Source organism: Manis javanica, chromosome 1 (genome assembly GCF_040802235.1).
Source record: "Manis javanica isolate MJ-LG chromosome 1, MJ_LKY, whole genome shotgun sequence".
NCBI lineage: Eukaryota > Metazoa > Chordata > Mammalia > Pholidota > Manidae > Manis > Manis javanica.
Window position 1 is genome coordinate 223,128,130 of NC_133156.1, and position 23,094 is coordinate 223,151,223.

The following is a 23,094-nucleotide window of genomic DNA, read 5'->3' on the forward strand; positions in this document are numbered from 1 at the left end:
TTCCTTCCTTCCTTCCTTCCTTCCTTCCTTCCTTCCTTCCTTCCTTCCTTCCTTCCTTCCTTCCTTCCTTCCTCCCTCCCTCCCTCCCTCCCTCCCTCCCTCCCTTCCTCCCTCCCTTTCCTTCTTTCTTTCCTTTCTTTCTTTTAGATAATTATTTTTTATTGAAGGGTAGTTGACACACAGTATTACATTAGTTTCAGGTGTACAACACAGTGATTGAACATTTATATACATGATAATTCTAGGTACCAGCTATCACCATACCAAGTTGTTACAATATTTTGACTATATTCCTTATGCTATACATTACATCCTTTTTTTTTTTTTTTTTTTTTTTTGAGGACATTGCTCCTATTTTTTTTTATCAAATTGTTGTTAACAACAATAAAACTCTGTATAGGGGACTCAGTGCTCAACGCACAATCATTAATCCACCCCAAGCCCAATTCTCGTCAGTGTCCACTCCTCTGAAGCACAATGAACAAGCTCCTACATGGAGAACAAATTCTTACATAGTGAATAAGTTACATGGTGAATAGTACAAGGGCAGTCATCACAGAAACCTTCAGTTTTGATCACGCACCATGAACTACAAACAGTCAGTTCAAATATGAATATTTGTTTGATTTTTATACTTGATTTATATGTGGATGCCACATTTCTCTCTTTATTATTATTATTTTTAATAAAATGCTGAAGTGGTAGGTAGATGCAAGATAAAGGTAGAAAACATAGTTTAGTGTTGTAAGAGAGCAAATGTAGATGATCAGGTGTGTGCCTGTAGACTATTAATCCAACCTAGACAAGGACAATAAAACATCCACGGATGCAGAAGATTTCTCTCAGAACAGGGGGAGAGAGGTTCTAAGCCTCACCTCTGTTGATCCCCAATTTCTCACCTGATGGCCCCCCTGTGACTGTGCCTGTCTTAGGTTGTTCCTCCCTTGAGGAATCTTACCCGTCTCTGGCTAACCAGTCATCTTCTGGGGCCATACAGGGAAATGTAAAGTTGGTAAGTGAGAGAGAAGCCTTATTGTTTGAAAAGGTTAGTTTTTTACTTCTTTGCATATTTATGCCCTGTGGCTTCTATGCCCAGCATTTGTCTTGAGGTATCTTTACCACTTGGAAGAATTATGATACACGGTAAATTCGATATGAGGCACGAATTCTATTTAAGGGTTGTAATTAGGAAGGAAGAAGAAAAGCTATAGAAGTAGCAGGCGGAAGAAAACATGGGAAGATTGATTATTTCTTTGACATATCTTCTTGTAGAGTAACATAAGCATGTATAGGTTTTAAACTACTAATTAAATTGCACACACACATTAACATAATAGGAGTACAGTTACATAACCAAAGCATACCTATAATTACCAGCCATCTATAGTGAAACCAAGAAAACAAGTTAGGCACCTTAGGCATTTGTGAAAACTTATCTATGATATAGTGGATATTGTCCAACTGAACTTGAACAGTCTGAGAGAAATCAGACAAATTAAAACAACCCATTCCTGGGGACTGTTCACATCCCATATGTTCTTTTAACAGTAAATAGTCTGTAGTTGTAAGATTTTGGAGTGCTACAATTTGCACTTCTAATTCTTGGTTGAGTTCCTACAGTATAGATCCAGTCAAATTTGTTGTTTTACTGTATGCACAGGCCAGCTTAGATATCTCCTTCTTCATTCCCATGGCAAGTTCAGGAACCAGTGGAATGAGTGCATCTACACCCGTAGCAGCGCGTGGATCTTTGTTGGGGTTTTTTGATGATCATCTTCTGGCTTGAGTATTCCAGAGAGTGCTGATGTTGGAAGTTCTTTTTCATATCGTATCTTAGTTCATTTTTGGGGTAGCCAACTTAGGCTTTGATCCTCTGTATAACCAGACCCCCCCTATAAACCCCTTTACAGTCACTGTCCATCAGCATAGCAAAATGTTATAGAGTCACTACTTGTCTACTCTGTGTTGTACAGCCCTCGCCTTTCTCCCACCCCACCCATGCATGCTAATCTTAATACCCCCTTCTTCTTCCCCCCCCTTAACCCTCCCTACCCACCCATCCTCCCCAGTCCCTTTCCCTTTGGTACCTGTTAGTCCATTCTTGAGTTCTGTGATTCTGCTGCTGTTTTGTTCCTTCAGTTTTTCCTTTGTTCTTATACTCCACAGATGAGTGAAATCATTTGGTATTTCTCTTTCTCCGCTTGGCTTATTTCGCTGAGCATAATACCCTCCAGCTCCATCCATGTTGCTGCAAATGGTAGGATTTGCCCTTTTCTTATGGCTGAGTAGTATTCCATTGTGTATATGTACCACATCTTCTTTATCCATTCATCTACCAATGGACATTTAGGTTGCTTCCAATTCTTGGCTATTGTAAATAGTGCTGCGATAAACATAGGGGTGCATCTGTCTTTCTCAAACTTGATTGCTGCGTTCTTAGGGTAAATTCCTAGGAGTGGAATTCTTGGGTCAAATGGTAAGTCTGTTTTGAGCATTTTGATGTACCTCCATACTGCTTTCCACAATGGTTGAACTAATTTACATTCCCACCAGCAGTGTAGGAGGGTTCCCCTTTCTCCACAGCCTCGCCAACATTTGTTGTTGTTTGTCTTTTGGATGGCAGCCATCCTTACTGGTGTGAGGTGATACCTCATTGTAGTTTTAATTTGCATTTCTCTGATAATTAGCGATGTGGAGCATTTTTTCATGTGTCTGTTGACCATCTGTATTTCTTTTTTAGAGAACTGTCTGTTCAGTTCCTCTGCCCATTTTTTAATTGTGTTATTTGTTTTTTGTTTGTTGAGGCGTGTGAGCTCTTTATATATTCTGGACGTCAAGCCTTTATCGGATCTGTCATTTTCAAATATATTCTCCCCTACTGTAGGGTTCCTTTTTGTTCTATTTATGGTGTCTTTTGCTGTACAGAAGCTTTTCAGCTTAATATAGTCCCACTTGTTCATTTTTGCTGTTGTTTTCCTTGCCCAGGGAGATATGTTCAAGAAGAGGTCACTCATGTTTATGTCTAAGAGATTTTTGCCTATGTTTTTTTCTAAGAGTTTTATGGTTTCATGACTTACATTCAGGTCTTTGATCCATTTCGAATTTACTTTTGTGTATGGGGTTAGACAGTGATCCAGTTTCAGTCTCTTACATGTAGCTGTCCAGTTTTGCTAGCACCATCTGTTGAAGAGACTGTCATTTCCGCATTGTATGTCCATGGCTCTTTTATCATATATTAATTGGCCATGTATGTTTTGGTTAAAATCTGGGGTCTCTATTCTGTTCCAGTGGTCTGTGGCTCTGTTCTTCTGCCAGTACCAAACTGTCTTGATTACTGTGGCTTTGTAGTAGAGCTTGAAGTTGGGGAGCGAGATCCCTCCCCACCTTATTCTTCCTTCTCAGAATTTCTTTGGCTATTCGGGGTCTTTGGTGTTTCCTTACGAATTTTTGAACTATTTGTTCCAGTTCATTGAAGAATGCTGTTGGTAATTTGATAGGGATTGTATCAAATCTGTATATTGCTTTGGGCAGGATGGCCATTTTGACAATATTAATTCTTCCTAGCCAGGAGCATGGGATGAGTTTCCATTTGTAGCGTCCTCTTTAATTTCTCTTAAGAGTGTCTTATAGTTTTCAGGGTATAGATCTTCCACTTCCTTGGTAAGGTTTATTCCTAAGTATTTTATTCTTTTTGATGCAATTGTGAATGGAATTGTTTTCCTGATTTCTCTTTCTATTAGTTCATTGTTAGTGTATAGGAAAGCCACAGATTTCTGTGTGTTAATTTTGTATCCTGCAACTTTGCTGAATTCTGATATTAGTTCTAGTAGTTTTGGAGTGGAGTCTTTAGGGTTTTTTATGTACAATATCATGGCATCTGCAAATAGTGACAGTTTAACTTCTTCTTTACCAATACAAGGAATCTGGATTCCTTGTATTTCTTTGTTTTGTCTAATTGCCATGGCTAGACCTCCAGTACTATGTTGAGTAACAGTGGAGAGAGTGGGCATCCCTGTCTTGTTCCCGATCTCAGAGGAAAAGCTTTCAACTTCTCACTGTTAAGTATGATGTTAGCTGTGGGTTTATCATATATGGCCTTTTTATGTTGAGGTACTTGCCCTCTATGCCCATTTTGTTGAGAGTTTTTATCATGAATGGATGTTGAATTTTGTTGAATGCTTTTTCAGCGTCAATGGAGATGATCATGTGGTTTTTTGTCCTTTTTGTTGATATGGTGGATGATGTTGATGGATTTTCGAATGTTGTACCATCCTTGCATCCCTGGGATGAATCCCACTTGGTCATGGTGTATGATCCTTTTGATGTATTTTTGAATTCGGTTTGCTAATATTTTGTTGAGTATTTTTGCATCTACGTTCATCAGGGATATTGGTCTGTAGTTTTCTTTTTTGGTGGGGTCTTTGCCTGGTTTTGGTATTAGGGTGATGCTGGCTTCATAGAATGAGTTTGGGAGTATTCCCTCCTCTTCTATTTTTTGGAACACTTTAAGGAGAATGGGTATTATGTCTTCTCTGTATGTCTGATAAAATTCCTCGGTAAATCCATCTGGCCTGGAGGTTTTGTTCTTGGGTAGTTTTTTGATTACCGCTTCAATTTCATTGCTGGTAATTGGTCTGTTTAGATTTTCTGTTTCTTCCTTGGTCAGTCTTGGAAGGTTGTATTTTTCTAGGAAGTTGTCCATTTCTTCTAGGTTTTCCAGCTTGTTAGCATATAGGTTTTCATAGTATTCTCTAATAATTCTTTGTAAATCTGTTGGGTCTGTCATGATGCTTCCTTCCTCGTTTCTGATTCTGTTGATGTGTATTGATTCTCTTTTTCTCTTAAGTCTGGCTAGAGTCTTATCTTTTTTGTTTATTTCTTAAGGAACGAGCTCTTGGTTTCATTGATTTTTCTCTATTGTTTTATTCTTCTCAATTTTATTTATTTCTTCTCTGATCTTTATTATGTCCCTCCTTCTGCTGACTTTAGGCCTCATTTGTTCTTCTTTTTCCAATTTTGATAATTGTGACGTTAGACTATTCATTTGGGTTTGTTCTTCCCTTTTTAAATATGCCTGGATTGCTACATACTTTATTCTTAGAACTGCTTTCGCTGCATCCCACAGAAGTTAGGGCTTTGTGTTGTTGTCGTCATTTATTTTCATATATTGCTGGATCTCCATTTTAATTTGTTCACTGATCCATTGACTATTTAGGAGCGTGTTGTTAAGCCTGCATGTGTTCGTGTTGTTAAGCCTGCATGTGTTTGTGAGCCTTTTTGCTTTCCTTGTACAATTTATTTCTAGTTTTATACCTTTGTGGTCAGAGAAGTTATTTGATAGAATTTCAATCTTTTTGAATTTACTGAGGCTCTTTATGTGGCCTAGTATGTGGTCTATTCTGGGAATGTTCCATGTGCACTTGAGAAGAATGTGTATCCTGTTGCTTTTGGGTTTAGAGTTCTATAGATGTCTATTACGTCCTTCTGTTCTAGTGTGTTGTTCAGTGCCTCTGTGTCCTTACTTATTTTCTGTCTGGTGGATCTGTCCTTTGGAGTGAATGGTGTGTTGAAGTCTCCTAAAATGAATGCATTGCATTCTATTTCCTCCTTTAGTTCTGTTAGTATTTGTTTCACATATGCTGGTGCTCCTGTGTTGTGTGCATATATATTTATAATGGTTATATCCTCCAGTTGGACTGACCGCATTATCATTATGCAATGTCCTTCTTTATCTCTTGTTACTTTCTTTGTTTTGAAGTCTATTTTGTCTGATTCAAGTACTGCAACATCTGCTTTTTTCTCCCTATTGTTTGCATGAAATATCTTTTTCCGTCCCTTGACTTTTTTTTTTTTTGTCAAATGTTTTATTGAGTGGACATCTGGAGTACTGTAAAACATGCATTCTCTGTAGATTCAAAATGGAGCGAGCCACATAGCCCTCACTGTCAAATGTGTCAGGCTTGGCATGCATGATGGAGATTAATGAAGTATCATGAGAGTAATATGGTTCCTGAAAAGCTTCTACAATTTGGAGTAGGGTCTTACTCATGTGAAAAGCAAAGCTGTTCACATTTAGTGAAGTTGCATTTGAATGGAGATACACAGTATTTTAATTTTAAAACAAATTTTAAAAATCCTTTTTGTAGATGATTCCCAGTGCCCCAACTTTATGTGTCCCTTCAGTTTTCAAAAATTGTAATAAAAAAAAAATCATGCCTTTGGGAAGTTGTATGTTTATCTGAGGCATAACTAAAATTCATTTCTTCTTTGGTTGCTGAGGTGTATTAAATTTGAAGAAGATATCTCCATCTTCAACAATGTAATTTCTCCCTTGTTGTCTGTATTTTCCAGCAGCCTTAACTGCATTTTCAGAACCTTCTTCTTTAAAATCTTCATATTTCATCACTTTAGCCATAATGAGTCCTTTTTCAAAATCTGTGTGAATCTTTCCTGTAGCTTGAGGGGCCTTCGTCCCTTTCCTGATGGTCCATGCACGCACTTCATCTGGGCCTGCAGTGAAAAAGTATTCTAGTTGGAGTGCTGCAAACCCAGCCTTAATGATCTTTGGCAAAGCGCTTTGTGTCATGTTCACTTCCAGATACTTCTGTCTCTCCTCAGCACTCAATTCTTGCAGTTTGAGTTCCAAGGCCCCACTAAAAGGAATAACCAAGGCACCTGGGTCACACTTGTCCACCCACTCTTTAATTTTTATCAACCATTTGTTTTTCTTCCTAATGTAGTCTTTTTCAGAAAGATTAACCAAATAGACCATTGGTTTTGAAGTCAGAAATAAGTTTTTATTCAATCTCTTTGTCATTCCAGTCATGATAGAAGGGAACAGGTTTCTTTTGATCTATAACCCAGGATTTGACTTTGTACATTATGTCATATTCAGGTTTTAGTTTTTTATCTCCTCCTCTCACAGTCACTTTTTGAAGTTTATCTATAATGGGCCCAATCATTTCCTCATCTTTAAGCTGAAGTTCTTCATGTATTATTTCTGTATCTCGAATAGGATCTACACTTCCTTCAACATGTGTGATATCATCATCTTCAAAAGCACGTGTTAAATGAAAGATTCCATCACAGGCACTAATATGAGATAAAAAGGCATTTCCCAGGCCTTGTCCATTATGAGCTCCTTTCACAAGGCCAGCAATATCCACTACATTTAAAAAGGCAGGAATTTTGCTTGCTGGTTTGTGGTACTGGCAAAGGAAGTCAAATCTTTCATCTGGCACAGGTACTCTGCTCTCATTAGGATCAATCGTGCAGAATGGGAAGTTTTCTGCAGATGCCTGACTATAGGTTAATACATTGAAGAAGGTAGACTTCCCAACATTTGGCAATCCAACAATACCAATTTTCAAGGAGGTTCCAAATCTTCCAATGATTGAGGGTGCTTTAATTCCATCACCTCCCTTTTTTGGGGGCATCGTGCTCATGGCAGGCGATGACGGGGGTCCCAGCGGCAGCAGGAGACGAGCCCTGCCAGCAGTGGGAGGTGGGGAAGGAGGAGGAGAGAGCACAGGCCCGGCCCCTCCGCCCAGCTGCATGCACAACGGCGGCAGCGGAGCAGGGGGGGCGCTGGGTGGCACCTGCGCGCCGAGCACGCGCCCCCATCCTTGACTTTTAATCTGTCAATGTCTTTGGGTTTGAGGTGAGTCTCTTGTAAGCAGCATATAGATTGGTCTTGTTTTTTTACCCATTCAGTGACTCTATGTCTTTTGATTGGTGCATTCAGTCCATTTACATTTAGGGTGATTATTGATAGGAATGTACTTATTGCCATTTCAGGCTTTAGATTCGTGGTTACCAAAGATTCCAGGTTACTTTCCTTACTATCTAAGAGTCTAACTTAACTCACTTAGTATGCTGTTACAAACACAATCTAGAGGTTCTTTTCTGTTTCTCCTCCTTTTTCTTCCTCCTTCAGTCTTTATATATTAGGTATCAAATTCTGTACTTTTTGTCTATCCCTTGATTGACTTTGGGGATAGTTAATTTAATTTTGCATTTGCTTCGTAATTAGCTGTTCTACTTTCTTTACTGTGGTTGTATTACCTCTGGTGACAGCTATTCAGCCTTAGGAACACTTCCATCTATAGCAGTTCCCTCCAAAATAGACTGTAGAGATGGTTTGTGGGAGGTGAATTCTCTCAGCTTTTGATCTGGAAATTGTTTAATCTCTCCTTCAAATTTAAATGATAATCTTGCCCGATAAAGTAATCTTGGTTCCAGGTCCTTCTGCTTCATGGCATTAAATACATCATGCCACTCCCTTATAGCCTGTAAGGTTTCTGCTAAGAAGTCTGATGTTAGCCTGATGGGCTTTCCTTTGTATGTGATCTTATTTCTGCCTCTGGCTGCTTTTAACAGTCTGTCCTTATCTTTGATCTTTCCCATTTTAATTACTATGTGTCTTGGTGTTGTCTTCCTTGGGTCCCTTGTATTGGGAGATCTGTGGATCTCCATGGCCTGAGAGACTATCTCTTTCCCCAGATCAGGGAAGTTTTCAGCAACTACCTCCTCAAAGACACTTTCTATCCCTTTCTCTCTCTTCTTCTTCTTCTTCTGGTATCCCTATAATGCGAATATTGTTTCACTTGGATTGGTCACACAGTGTTCTCAATATTCTTTCATTCTTAGAGATCCTTTTTTCTCTCTGTGCCTCAGCTTCTTTGTATTCCTCCTCTCTAGTTTCTATTTCATTTATTGTCTCCTCCACCGTATCCAAACTGCTTTTAATACCCTCCATCGTGCTCTTCAACGATTGGATCTCTGACCTGAATTCATTCCTGATTTCTTGGATGTCTTTCCATATCTCCATTAGAATGTTGATGATTTTTATTTTGAACTCCCTTTCAGGAAGAGTCACAAGGTCCATATTATTTAAATCTTTCTCAGGAGTTGTATTAATAATTTTACTCTGGACAAGGTTCCTTTGGTGTTTCATGTTTGTATATGGCGCCCTCTAGTGTCCAGAAGCTCTCTTCTGGAGCTGCTACCCTGAAGCAATATCAGGGATCGCAGGGGAGCAGTACTGGTGCCTGGGGGGAGGAAAGAGCTGTTCCCTGCCTCCTGGCTGCTGTGCCTGTCTCCACTGCCTGTGTGGGCCAGGCACACAGATAAAAGTTTTTGTCCCAGAGCAGCTGGATATGGATCCCTGCTTTCCACAAGCGGCCGGAATCCCAGTCTCCCCAGGAACTCTGCCTGTATTAACTTTCCAACCCGGTAGTCATGCAAGTCTCATGAAAGCACCATGAAATGTAGGTTTGTGCTCTGAGCGCAGATCTCCGGAGCTAGGTATTCAGCAGTCCCAAGCCTTCCACGCCCTCCCTGCTCCATTTCTCTTCCACCCGCCAGTGAGCTGGGGTGGGGGAAGGGCTCGGGTCCCGTGGAGTCACAGCTCTGGTACGTTACCCCATTCGGTGAGGTCTGCTCTTTTCTCCAGATGTGTGCAGTCTGACACCATCCTCTTTCCTGTTGCTCTCTCATGATTAGTTGTGCCAACTATATTTTCTCATTGTATCCAGTTTTAGGAGGAAGTCTGTGTCTCTCTTCTCACACCGCCATCTTTAATCCTTTCTCTAATCATTCTTTACTGTATTTCTTACGATAAAGTGTTCTTGAATGGTAATGAAGTGAAAAACTAATCATTTCTACTTCAGAATCTCCAAAGGAAAACTATAATCATTTCAGTTTCTTCACTGACGACTTCTTTTTTCATTTTTTATATGCCAAACTACCATATTTTCTAACCAGGAAATCAGCATGACACTTAGATGAGAGAAGTATTTAAAAAGTGAAGGGCATTAGAGGCAGTGTATAAGGATTTTCTGAAAGATGACTGCTTCAGAAGAAGGTAAACATATGGGGAATTTGAGAACCTGGTTGGTTGAGTGATGGTACAATAAGATTTTAATAAAGTTCTTAGGTTATTGATTGTATCTTAACTCTTAGAAAATATTTTTGGATTTGGACTACTAGATTTTTTTAAAATGATAGTCTGACCAGGGCTCAGTAGAATTTCTGAATCCTGTGCCATCCTACTGCTGTCTCTATTTTCTTTACACTGCTTGTCGAGGGATGTGTCTTCACAAAGGACAGTGGCAAAGAGAAGCAAAGTGATTGTTGATTTTTCACTAGTACCTAAAACTTCAGTGTGGAGATTTCTGGCAAACTGGGCTGAAGCATGGGAAGATTCCCATTGTCCTAAACTAGTTGGCTTTGGAGTGGTGTGATACTTGCTCCCTTTTGTTTTGAAGTACCCAAATCAACTCTTAACTGCACTGGAGAAAGAGTGAAGAGAGTGAGTTATACTAGGTGAATTGACTTGTTCTTAGGCTGGTAGACAGGGTCACATAGGCAAAACTACTGGTACAGTGGTTGGCATGAAGTGGGCATGCAGAAAGTGTGCCTAACACTTCCTTCCCACTTTGTGTTTTATCCGAAGGAGGCATAGTTGACATGTTATATATAGACTGTGCAAACATGATGGAATGGAGTCCCTTCCCAGCATTTGGAAATTAAACAGTAAATCCAGTTGAACATTTTTTATTTTTTATTTTCCCTTTTTTCAGGTGCTCAGAATTTTGATGTGATACGACTGTCAACTTACAGAACAGCTTGCAAATTACGATTTGTACAAAAACGATGCAATTGTAAGTCATTTCTACTGATTTCTGTGATAGCTTGATAGAGCTCTCAGTAATATAAGAGATTTTAATATTGTTTAGTCATATTGTAATGTTAATTTTATTATTTTTGTAAGTATTTATTGGAATATAAACTTTGTAATGGAAAGAATTTGTCATTTTACTCTGTGTTGCTCAAAATTAACAAACTCAGTAATGTAACTAGTTTTAAGGCTGGCATTGTATTGATGTTCTTGAAATGGAAGATTTGACATCTCCTTGTCATTTTCTTTAGTGAAGAGTTTTATCCAAAATGAATACGGTTTATCACCTTCTGGAGGAAAAAATTTAGTATTTTGATAGAGATATAATAAAAACTTTCCTGATTAAACTTAATATAATATGAATCAGCCATTTCCAAAAGTAATCACTACAGCTGCTACATATAGAACAAGTAAAATATATACACGTATATGTGTATATATATAAAATCTCTACATATAACATCTTTCTTCTGTTAATTTCCAAGGTGAACTAGTTACATAATTACTATACTTTTCTTGTGTGTGAGTATATGTATATATTAATGAAAGCTGTTTTGTATAATAGAAAGAACATTAGCTTTGGAATTGGAAAAACTTCACATTTAGTCCTGGTTTTGCTATTTATTATAAACCCATGACTAAACCTACTCTAAGTTTTACTCAAAAATCCTAATGTGACATTTTCTCTAGAGAGTTTACCATGCCATCCTACACTGAAATCATGTTTCTTCTGTGGTTTCCCAAAGCATTGTTTTTCAAATTAAGGGTTGTGATGCATTAATGGTACATGAAATGATTTTGGTGGGCTGTAGCCAGAATGTAAAGCATGCAATAGAGAAGTAAAGAGAAAGAAAAAAAAAGAGAAAGAATGCAAATTATATGGTACGGCTAGAAAGTATTTTGTGAAACTTTTTTTTTTTTTTTGAGAGGGCATCTCATATTTATTGATCAAATGGTTGTTAATAACAATAAAATTCTGTATAGGGGGGTCAATGCTCAATGCACAATCATTAATCCATCTCAAGCCTAATTCTCGTCAGTCTCCAATCTTCTGAAGCATAACGAACAAGTTCTTACATGGTGAACGAATTCTTACATAGTGAATAAGTTCTTACATGGTGAACAGTACAAGGGCATTCATCACAGAAACTTTCAGTTTTGATCACGCATTATGAATTATAAACAATCAGGTCAAATATGAATATTCGTTTGATTTTTATACTTGATTTATATGTGGATCCCACATTTCTCCCTTTATTATTATTATTATTATTATTTTTAATAAAATGCTGAAGTGGTAGGTAGATGCAAGATAAAGGTAGAAAACATAGTTTAGTGTTGTAAGTGACCAATTGTAGATGATCAGGTGTGTGCCTGTAGACTATGTGTTAATCCAAGCTAGACAAGGGCAATAAAACATCCACGGATGCAGAAGATTTCTCTCAAAACAGGGGGGGTGAGGTTCTTAGCCTCACCACTGTTGATCCCCAATTTCTCACCTGATGGCCCCCCTGCGACTCTGCCTGTCTTAGGTTGTTCCTCCCTTGAGGAATCTTACCCGTCTCTGGCTAACCAGTCATCTTCCGGGCCATACAGGGAGATGTAAAGTTGGTAAGTGAGAGAGAAGCCATATTGTTTGAAAAGGTTAGCTTTTTACTTCTTTGCATATTTATGCCCTGTGGCTTCTATGCCCAGCACTTGTCTCGAGGTATCTTTACCACCTGGAGGAATTATGATGCTCGGTAAATTCGATATGAGGCACGAATTCTATTTAAGGGTTGTAATTAGGAAGGAAGAAGAAAAGCTATAGAGGTAGCATATGGAAGAAAACATGGGAGGATTGATTATTTCTTTGACATATCTTCTTGTAGAGTACCTTAAGCATGTATAGGTTTTAAACTACTAACTAACTTGCGCACACATATTAACATAATAGGAATACGGTGACATAAACTAAGCAAATCTATAATTACCAGCCATCTCCAGTGAAGCCAAGAAAACCAGTTAGGCACCCAAGGCATTTGTGAGAATTTGTCTATGATATGACGGATATTGTCCAACTGTACTTGAACAGTCTGAGAGAAATCAGACAAATTAAAGCAGCCCATTTCTGGGATCTGTTAACATCCCGTATGTTCTTTTAACTGTAGATAGTCTCTAGTCGTAAGATTTTGGAGCACTACAACTTGCACCCCTCCCAACTCCTGGTTGAGTTCCAACAGTACAGATCCACTCAAATTCATTGTCTCACTTTATGCACATGGCAGCCTAGACATCTCCCTCCTCATTCCAATGGCAAGTCCAGGAAACGGTGGGGTGGATGCAGCCACAACCGCAGCATCGCCCGGATCCCTGTGGAGGCTTTTTGATGATCATCCCCCGGCACGAGTCCTCCAGAGAGTGCTGATGCCGGAAGCTCCTCCTCATATCGTATCTTAGTTCATTTTCTGGGTAGCCAAGCTAGGCCTTGATCTTCTGCATAAAAACAAACAGACCCTTTGCCCACACTTTGACATGCCCTCTATACCACTGTGTAGAATTCATTGGAGGTCAGCACACAGGAACTGATTTTTTTTTTTTATTAAGAGAAAGGAATATTATCAGAAAAGAGTACCTCCATAGCCGATCATCTGACACCCTTTAAGTGATCAAAATTAAGGATATTAAAGCATGTATTAATCTTTGATTTACCAATAGTTTTATCCTATCAAGGAGTAATCCCCCTTTTCTTTCTTTTTTTTTCCTTTTTTTTTTAATCTTTAATCTACACTTACATGAAGAATACTGTGTTTACTATGCCCTCTCCTATACCAAGTCCCCCCTAAAAACCACATTATAGTCACTGTCCATCAGCATAGCAAAATGTTGTAGAATCACTACTTGTCCTCTCTCTGTTGTACAGCCCTCCCTCCCCTTTCTCCCTCCCCCCCCATGCATGCTAATCTTAATACCCCCTTTCTTCTTCCCCCTCCTTATCCCTCCCTGCCCACCCATCCTCCCCAGTTCCTTTCCCTTTGGTACCTGTTAGTCCATTTTTGGATTCTGTAATTCCGCTGCTGTTTTGTTCCTTCAGTTTTTCCTTTGTTCTTATACTCCTCAGATGAGTGAAATCATTTGGTATTTCTCTTTCTCCACTTGGCTTATTTCACTGAGCATAATACTCTCCAGCTCCATCCATGTTGCTGCAAATGGTAGGATTTGCCCTCTTGTTATGGCTGAGTAATATTCCATTGTGTATATGTACCACATCTTCTTTATCCATTCATCTACCAATGGACATTTAGGTTGCTTCCAATTTTTGGCTATTGTAAATAGTGCTGCGATAAACATAGGGGTGCATCTGTCTTTCCCAAACTTGATTGCTGCGTTCTTAGGGTAAATTCCTAGGAGTGGAATTCCTGGGTCAAATGGTAAGTCTGTTTTGAGCATTTTGATGAACCTCCATACTGCTTTCCACAATGGTTGAACTAATTTACATTCCCACCAGCAGTGTAGGAGGGTTCCCCTTTCTCCACAGCCTCGCAACATTTGTTGTTGTTTGTCTTTTGGATGGCAGCCATCCTTACTGGTGTGAGGTGATACCTCATTGTAGTTTTAATTTTCATTTCTCTGATAATTAGCGATGTGGAGCATTTTTTCATGTGTCTGTTGGCCATCTGTATTTCTTTTTTAGAGAACTGTCTGTTCAGTTCCTCTGCCCATTTTTTAATTGTGTTATTTGTTTTTTGTTTGTTGAGGCGTGTGAGCTCTTTATATATTCTGGACGTCAAGCCTTTATCGGATCTGTCATTTTCAAATATATTCTCCCATACTGTATGGTTCCTTTTTGTTCTATTGATGGTGTCTTTCGCTGTACAGTAGCTTTTCAGCTTAATGTAGTCCCACTTGCTCACTTTTGCTGTTGTTTTCCTTGCCCGGGGAGATACGTTCAAGAGGAGGTCACTCATGTTTATGTCTAAGAGGTTTTTGCCTTTTTTTTTTTCTAAGAGTTTAATGATTTCATGACTTACATTCAGGTCTTTGATCCATTTTGAGTTTACTTTTGTATATGGGGATAGACAATGGTCCAGTTTCATTCTCCTACATGTAGCTGTCCAGTTTTGCCAGCACCATCTATTGAAGAGACTGTCATTTTGCCATTGTATGTCCATGGCTCCTTTATCAAATATTAATTGACCATATATGTTTGGGTTAATTTCTGGAGTCTCTTATCTGTTCCAGTGGTCTGTGGCTCTGTTCTTGTGCCAGTACCAAATTGTCTTGATTACTATGGCTTTGTAGTAGAGCCTGAAGTTGGGGAGTGAGATCCCCCCTACTTTATTCTTCTTTTTCTGGATTGCTTTGGCTATTCGGGGTCTTTGGTGTTTCCATATGAATTTTTGAATTATTTGTTCCAGTTCATTGAAGAATGTTGCTGGTAATTTGAGAGGGATTGCATCAAATCTGTATATTGCTTTGGGCAGGATGGCTATTTTGATGATATTAATTTTTCCTAGCCATGAGCATGGGATGAGTTTCCATTTGTTATTTCTCCTTTAATTTCTCTTATGAGTGACTTGTAGTTTTCAGGGTATAGGTTTTTCACTTCTTTGGTTAGGTTTATTCCTAGGTATTTTATTCTTTTTGATGCAATTGTGAATGGAATTGTTTTCCTGATTTCTCTTTCTATTAGTCCATTTTTAGTGTATAGGAAAGCTACAGATTTCTGTGTGTTAATTTTGTATCCTGCAACTTTGCTGTATTCCGATATCAGTTCTAGTAGTTTTGGAGTGGAGTCTTTAGGGTTTTTTATGTACAGTATCATATCATCTGCAAATAGTGACAGTTTAACTTCTTCTTTACCAATCTGGATTCCTTGTATTTCTTTGTTTTGTCTGATTGCTGTGGCTAGGACCTCCAGTACTATGTTAAATAACAGTGGAGAGAGTGGACATCCCTGTCTGGTTCCCGATCTCAGAGGAAAAGCTTTCAGCCTCTCGCTGTTCAGTTTAATGTTGGCTGTGGGTTTATCATATATGGCCTTTTTATGTTGAGGTACTTGCCCTCTATTCTCATTTTGCTGAGAGTTTTTATCATGAATGGATGTTGAATTTTGTCAAATGCTTTTTCAGCATCTATGTATGGAGATGATCATGTGGTTTTTGTCTTTCTTTTTGTTGATATGGTGGATGATGTTGATGGATTTTCGAATGTTGTACCATCCTTGCATCCCTGGGATGAATCCCACTTGGTCATGGTGTATGATCCTTTTGATGTATTTTTGAATTCGGTTTGCTAATATTTTGTTGAGTATTTTTGCATCTACGTTCATCAGGGATATTGGTCTGTAGTTTTCTTTTTTGGTGGGGTCTTTGCCTGGTTTTGGTATTAGGGTGATGTTGGCTTCATAGAATGAGTTTGGGAGTATTCCCTCCTCTTCTATTTTTTGGAACACTTTATGGAGAATGGGTATTATGTCTTCTCTGTATGTCTGATAAAATTCCGAGGTAAATCCGTCTGGCCCGGGGGTTTTGTTCTTGGGTAGTTTTTTGATTACCATTTCAATTTCTTTGCTCATAATTGGTTTGTTTAACTTTTGTGTTTCTTCCTTGGTCAGTCTTGGGAGGTTGTATTTTTCTAGGAAGTTGTCCATTTCTTCTAGGTTTTCCAGCTTGTTGGCATATAGGTTTTCATAGTAGTCTTTAATAATGCTTTGTATTTCTGTGGAGTCTGTCGTGATTATTCCGTTCTCATTTCTGATGCTGTTGATTTGTGTTGATTCTCTTTTTTTCTTAATAAGTTTGGCTAGAGGCTTATCTGTTTTGTTTATTTTCTCAAAGAACCAGCTCTTGGTTTCGTTGATTTTTGCTATTGTTTTATTCTTCTCAATTTTGTTTATTTCTTCTCTGATCTTTATTATGTCCCTCCTTCTGCTGACTTTAGGCCTCATTTGTTCTTCTTTTTCCAGTTTTGATAATTGTGATGTTAGACTATTCATTTGGGATTGTTCTTCCTTCTTCAAGTGTACCTGGATCGCTATATACTTTCCTCTTAAGACTGCTTTCACTGCATCCCACAGAAGTTGGGGCTTTGTGTTGTTGTTGTCATTTGTTTGTATATATTCCTTGATCTCTATTTTGATTTGTTCATTGATCCATTGATTATTTAGCATGTTGTTAAGCCTCCATGTGTTTGTGAGCGTTTTTGTTTTCTTTGTAGAATTTATTTCTTGTTTTATACCTTTGTGGTCTGAAAAATTGGTTGGTAGAATTTCAATATTTTGGAATTTACTGAGGCTCTTTTTGTGAGCTAGTATGTGGTCTATTCTGGAGAATGCTCCATGTACACTTGAGAAGAATGTATATCCTGTTGCTTTTGGATGTAGAGTTCTATAGATGTCTATTAGGTCCATCTTTTCTAGTGTGTTGTTCAGTACCTGTGTGTCCTTACTTATTTTCTGCCTGGTGGATCTATCCTTTGGGGTGAGTGGTGTGTTGAAGTCTCCTAAAATGAATGCATTGCAGTCTATTTCCCTCTTTAGTTCTGTTAGTATTTGTTTCACAAATGCTGGTGCTCCTGTGTTGGGTGAATGTATATTTAGAATGGTTATATCCTCTTGTTGGACTGAGCCCTTTATCATTATGTAGTGTCCTTCTTTATCTCTTGTTACTTTCTTTGTTTTGAAGTCTATTTTGTCTGATATTAGTACTGCAACTCCTGCTTTCTTTTCACTGTTGTTTGCTTGAAATATGTTTTTCCATCCCTTGACTTTTAGTCTGTGCCTGTCTTTGGGCTTGAGGTGAATTTCTTGTAAGCAGCATAGAGATGGGTATTGCTTTGTTATCCATTCTTTTACTCTGTATCTTTTGATTGGTGCATTAAGTCCATTTACATTTAGGGTGACTATTGAGAGATACGTACTTATTGCCATTGCAGGCTTCAGATTTGTGGTTACCAAAGGTTCAAGGTTAGCTTCTTTAGTATCTTACTGCCTAACTTAGCTTGCTTATTGAGCTGTTATATACACTGTCTGTAGATTCTTTTCTTCTCTCCCTTCTTATTCCTCCTCCTCCATTCTTCATATGTTGCGTGTTTTGTTCTGCGCTCTTTTTAGGAGTGCTCCCATCTAGAGCAGTCCCTGTAAGATGCCCTGTAGAGGTGGTTTGTGGGAAGCAAATTCCCTCAGCTTTTGCTTGTCTGGGAATTGTTTAATCCCACCATCATATTTAAATGATAGTCGTGCTGGATACAGTATCCTTGGTTTAAGGCCCTTCTGTTTCATTGCATTCAATATATCATGCCATTCTCTTCTGCCCTGTAGGGTTTCTGTCGAGAAGTCTGATGTTAGCCTGATGGGTTTTCCTTTATAGGTGGCCTTTTTCTCTCTAGCTGCCTTTAAAACTCTTTCCTTGTCCTTGATCCTTGCCATTTTAATTATTATGTATCTTGGTGTTGTCCTCCTTGTATCCTTTCTGTTGGGGGTTCTGTGTATTTCCGTGGTCTGTTCGATTATTTCCTCCCCCAGTTTGGGGAAGTTTTCAGCAATTATTTCTTCAGAGAGACTTTCTATCCCTTTTCCTCTTCCTTCTTCTTCTGGTACCCGTATAATACGAATATTATTCTTTTTGGATTAGTTACATAATTCTCTTAGTGTTGTTTCATTCCTGGAGATCATTTTATCTCTCTCTATGTCACCTTCTATACATTCCTGTTCTCTGGTTTCTATTCCTTCAATGGCCTCTTGCGTCTTATCCATTCTGCTTATAAATCCTTCCAGGGTTTGTTTCACTTCTGTGATCTTCCTGACATCTGTGATCTCCCTCCAGACTTCATCCCATTGCTCTTGCATTTTTCTCTGCATGTCATCCCATTGCTCTTGCATTTTTCTCTGCATTTCTGTCAGCATGTTCATGATTTTTATTTTGAATTCTTTTTCAGGAAGACTGGTTAGTTCTGTCTCCTCAGGTGTTGTCTCTGTGATCTTTGTCTGCCTGTAGTTTTGCCTTTTCATGGTGATAGAGATAGTTTGCAGAGCTGGTACGAGTGACAGCTGGGAGAGCTTTCCTTCTTGTTGGTTTGTGGCCTTCCTCTCCTGGGAGAATAGCGACCTCTAGTGGCTTGTGCTTGGCACCTGTGCGCAGACAGGGCTTCAGCTTCCTGCCGGGTTGGTTTGGAGTTTATCTCCGCTGTTGCTGTGGGCGTGGCCTGGCTGGGGCTGCTCCTCCAAAATGGTGGAGCCCCGTTGGAGGGGGAGCGGCCGGGAGGCTATTTATCTCTGTAAGGGGCCTCTGTGCTCCATGTTGCCCAGGGGGTTAGAATACCCAGAGATCCCCAGATTCCCTGCCTCTGGGCTAAGTGTCCTGCCCTGCCCCTTTAAGACTTCCAAAAAGCAGTCTCCAAACCAAAACAACAACAGCAACAACGAAAGAGAAAAAAAAAAAAGGGAAAAATGCGTGATTTTCTTTGTCCTCAGGCGCCGGTCTCAGGCACCCGGTCACCGGTGTTGCTGCCCTGTTTCCCTAGTATTGGGGTCCCTGTCCCTTTAAGGCTTCCAAAAAGCACTCGCAAAAAAAAAAAAAAAAACTGCTCCCATTTCTTTGTTCTCCAGTGTCGGCCTCAGGCACCTGCTCACTGGTCCTGCCGCCCTGTTTCCCTAGTATCCAGGACCCCACGCATGCACTATGTCTGCGCTCTGGTCTGGAATCCTAGGGCTAGGTGTTCAGCAGTCCTGGGTCCTCTCTCCCTCCCTGTTGACTCCTCTACACCCGCCAGGGGCTGGGGGGAGGGGTGCTTGGGTCCCGCCGGGCCGGGGCTTGTATCTTTCCCCCTTAACGAGGCACTGGCTTCTCGCAGGTGGGGATGTGGTCTGGATGTTGTCCTGTGTCCTCTGGTCTCTATTTTAGGAACAGTTGTCTTTGTTATATTTTCATAGATATATGTGGTTTGGGGAGGAGATTTCCGCTGCTCTACTCACGCCGCCATCCTGGCTCCGCCTCCTTGTGAAACTTTTTTATATATATATCTAGAAGTGGGTGTGTGTATGTGTGTGTGAACTTAAATACATTTCTGTGGGTTGTGGTAAAAAATTTGAAAACCACTGTCTTAGAAGAACTGTCATTTTAGTAATTCTTCCCATAATTTTTCTTGGAAATGGTTATCTATATGGGGAGGGTTGAGAGTCTGAACCAGGGTAATGTCAAGTAAAAGATGTATTGTTCTATAAGTTTTATATTCTCACATATGATTTTCATTCAACCTGAAAATTTTTTTTGTGGGTGAATAAGTAGGAGTCAAATTTCAATTTTTTCCATTGGTATGTTCTGTTGTCCCTACAATGTCTATTGAAAGGCCATCCTTTTTCTTCACTGCTAAAAACTCTTTTCTTTATATTCATTAGGAGAAATGTACAAGAACATTCATAGCAATGTCAGTATGTGAGAAGATCTGCTTTGGACTCTTTGTGTTCCATTTGTCTGTTTGTCTACACTGGTACCCATAATCACTATTACAGCTTTGTAGTAAGCCTTGATATCATGTAGAGCAATCTTCCTCTTTTGTTCTGTTTTTCTTTTTAAGATGGCTTGGGAACTTCTTGGCCTTTTTTCATATTTTTTTATATAAATTTTAGAATTTGCTTGTCAATTTTTGCTAAAAAAAGCATCTCTGCTGGGATCTTCTCTTCTTCATTTCTTAAGTATAATTTATACTATAAAACTCATCCTTTTAATGGACAGCCCTGTGGGATTTTGTTTGGACTGAATTGGATCTAGATCAAATTGGGGAAAACTGACATATTTCCAATATTGAGATTTCATCCTGTGAATATGATACATCCTTTCATTTATTCTTTAATTCCTGCCAATTATATTTATAGATTTTTTTTGTAGTGATGTTGCCCATTCATCATTGGACTTATTCTTAAATCTTGGGTGACTTACACTGTTACAAATAGTATTTTTAAGTTTCATTTCATGTAACTGACATATAGAAATACAGTGACATTTCTTGACTTGTATCTAGATCATTCCAGACTCAAATATTAATTTTAGCAATTTCTGTAGAATCTTTAAGAAAATCTTGTCATTTTGTCATTCTGAATAATGACACTGTTATTTCTTCATTTCTAATACTTATACTGATAATTACTGCATATTTATATGGTTAGGACATGGAGTACAATAGAAATGATAGTAGTAGGAATTTCTTATCTTATTCTCAGTATCAGAGGAAAGGCTTTCAACATATTTCTATTAAGTAACACGTTTGCTACGGTTTTTTGTAGTATACTCAGTCAGTTTAAGAATGTTCCTCAGAATGTCTCTTCATTTCTGTAGATAAGGTTTATCTAAAAAGTTGTCTTTTTGATAAGGACTTGTAACTTAATTTCATTTTGATCAGAGAGTACAGTTTGTATTATTTTAATCTCTGAAATTGTTGGTAGTAGCTTTATGACTCAGGATAAAGTGAATATTAAACATGCTCTTTGTGTTCTTGAAAATAAAGCATATTCTCTAACCCTTAGGGCAATACTTCATACAGTGCCCATTTTGCCTGCTTTGTTATCTGTAAAGTATAATTGTCTGTGTCTGTACTTACTTTTTTTATGTTTATTCTTACTAAGAGAGGTGTGTTAATATCTTCCACTAAGCTTATGAATTTGTTTCTTTGAGGTGCTGTTACATTTGCATTATATATTTTTGAGATTATTGTAGTGGAGGCAGAACTTTACCTTTATCTTCTTAGGGTGTCTCGTTGAGCCTTAGAATTAAATTGACACAAGGCAGATTAACAGGAGAAATGCATACAGATTTTTACATGTACATGGGAACTACCATAGGAAAATGAAGACCCAAAGGAGTGAGTAGGTTAAGTATTTACATACTAGGGAACAAAGAATAGCAATTGTGGAAAAGTAACTAAAATATAGGGGGAGACTTAAGGAAGATAAGAGTTATTTTAGCAAAGTCTGTACAAATTTCTCTTGGCCTCAATTCACTGTGGCTGGTGATAAGAATATTTCTTTCCCTGGAATAGGGAGGACCTCTTTCATATAAGAGGTTTATTTCATGTCTTCAGGAAGAAAAGGGGAGTTCATAGCATCCTCCTTGGCACCTGCTGTTTTTCAGGTGTCTTTAGCTCAAATAACCTTATGCCAAAGTGGCATATTTTGGGTAGCATACTCGGCCATCTTTCAGTATTCTATTAGAGGTAAATTAAGGTGAAGTTCTTATATATTCCTGAGGAATTAACATTTTTAAGTAGTTGAGTTTATTTTCTTTATGTTTTAGTCCATCTTGTTGATATCTGGAACATGATTGAAGCATTCCGAGACAATGGCCTTAATACACTGGACCATACCACTGAGATCAGTGTGTCCCGCCTCGAAACGGTCATCTCGTCCATCTACTACCAGCTGAACAAGCGCCTTCCTTCTACTCACCAAATCAATGTGGAGCAGTCCATCAGCCTCCTCCTCAACTTTATGATTGCTGCATATGACAGGCTAGTACCTTACATGCTTGATTTGAAGAACGTTTGTTCCGTAATCATCATTTGTCTGCACTGCCTTGCTAAGGGTTGCCAGCTTAGAATTACAATAAAAATGGAAATTATTCAGTGTGAGTCCCTTCTAAAGATTGCTTAATGCCAGAATGATTTATTGTTCTGAGACATGTCACATATTAACTTCTGTGTTATTACTTGAGACATATTGTTTGGTAAAATTTATAGGTACCTTAATATATCTGTTCCTCTATCCAGAGAAATATAGTTAAGTTGTGAATTTGATTATGAAGTGTTCTATTTGACTTTCTTTTTTTTTTTTTGGTATCATTAATCTACAATTACATGAAAAACATTATGTTTACTAGGCTCCCCCCTCCACCAAGTCCCCCCAACATACCCCTTCACAGTCACTGTCCATCAGCGTAGTAAGATGCTATAAAATCACTACTTGTCTTCTCTGTGTTGTAGAGACCACCCCGTACCCCCCCCCCACATTATACATCCTAATTGTAATGCCCCCTTTCTTTTTCCCCGCCCTTATCCCTCCCTTGCCACCCATCCTCCCCAAGGTACTGGGGGTAACTGTTAGTACATTGTTGGGTTCCGTGCTTCTGCTGCTGTTTTGTGCCTTCAGTTTTTCTTTGTTCTTATATTCCACATATGAGTGAAATCATTTGGTACTTGTCTTTCTCTGCCTTGTTTCTTTCTTTCTTTTTTTTTTAAATTATTTTTAAAATTTTTGCTATCATTAATCCACAATTACATGAAGAACACTATGTTTACCAGGCTCCCCCCCTCACCAAATCCCCCCCTCACACCCCACTACAGTCACTGTCCATCAGCATAGCAAGGTGATGTATAATAACCACCTGTCGTCTCTGTGTTGCACAGCCCTCCCCGTACCCCACCCCACAACACAATACATGCTA

General features: G+C 38.8%; 1 protein-coding gene and 1 pseudogene across 6 annotated transcripts in view; one reads left to right on the plus strand and one right to left on the minus strand.

Moving 5' to 3' along the window:
• Positions 1-23,094, plus strand: part of DTNB (dystrobrevin beta) — a 248,010-nt gene that overhangs the window by 30,571 nt on the left and 194,345 nt on the right. For all 6 annotated transcript variants that reach the window (XR_012122390.1, XM_073215694.1, XM_073215680.1 and 3 more), the window contains 2 exons: positions 10,584-10,664; positions 21,949-22,162. Coding sequence is in view for 5 of the 6 variants with exons in the window: in XM_073215694.1 (XP_073071795.1) it covers positions 10,584-10,664; positions 21,949-22,162 (295 nt within the window). In the remaining variant the exon portion in view is untranslated. The remainder of the gene's footprint in view (positions 1-10,583; positions 10,665-21,948; positions 22,163-23,094) is intronic.
• On the minus strand, positions 5,872-7,571 carry LOC118970074 (obg-like ATPase 1 pseudogene; annotated as a pseudogene).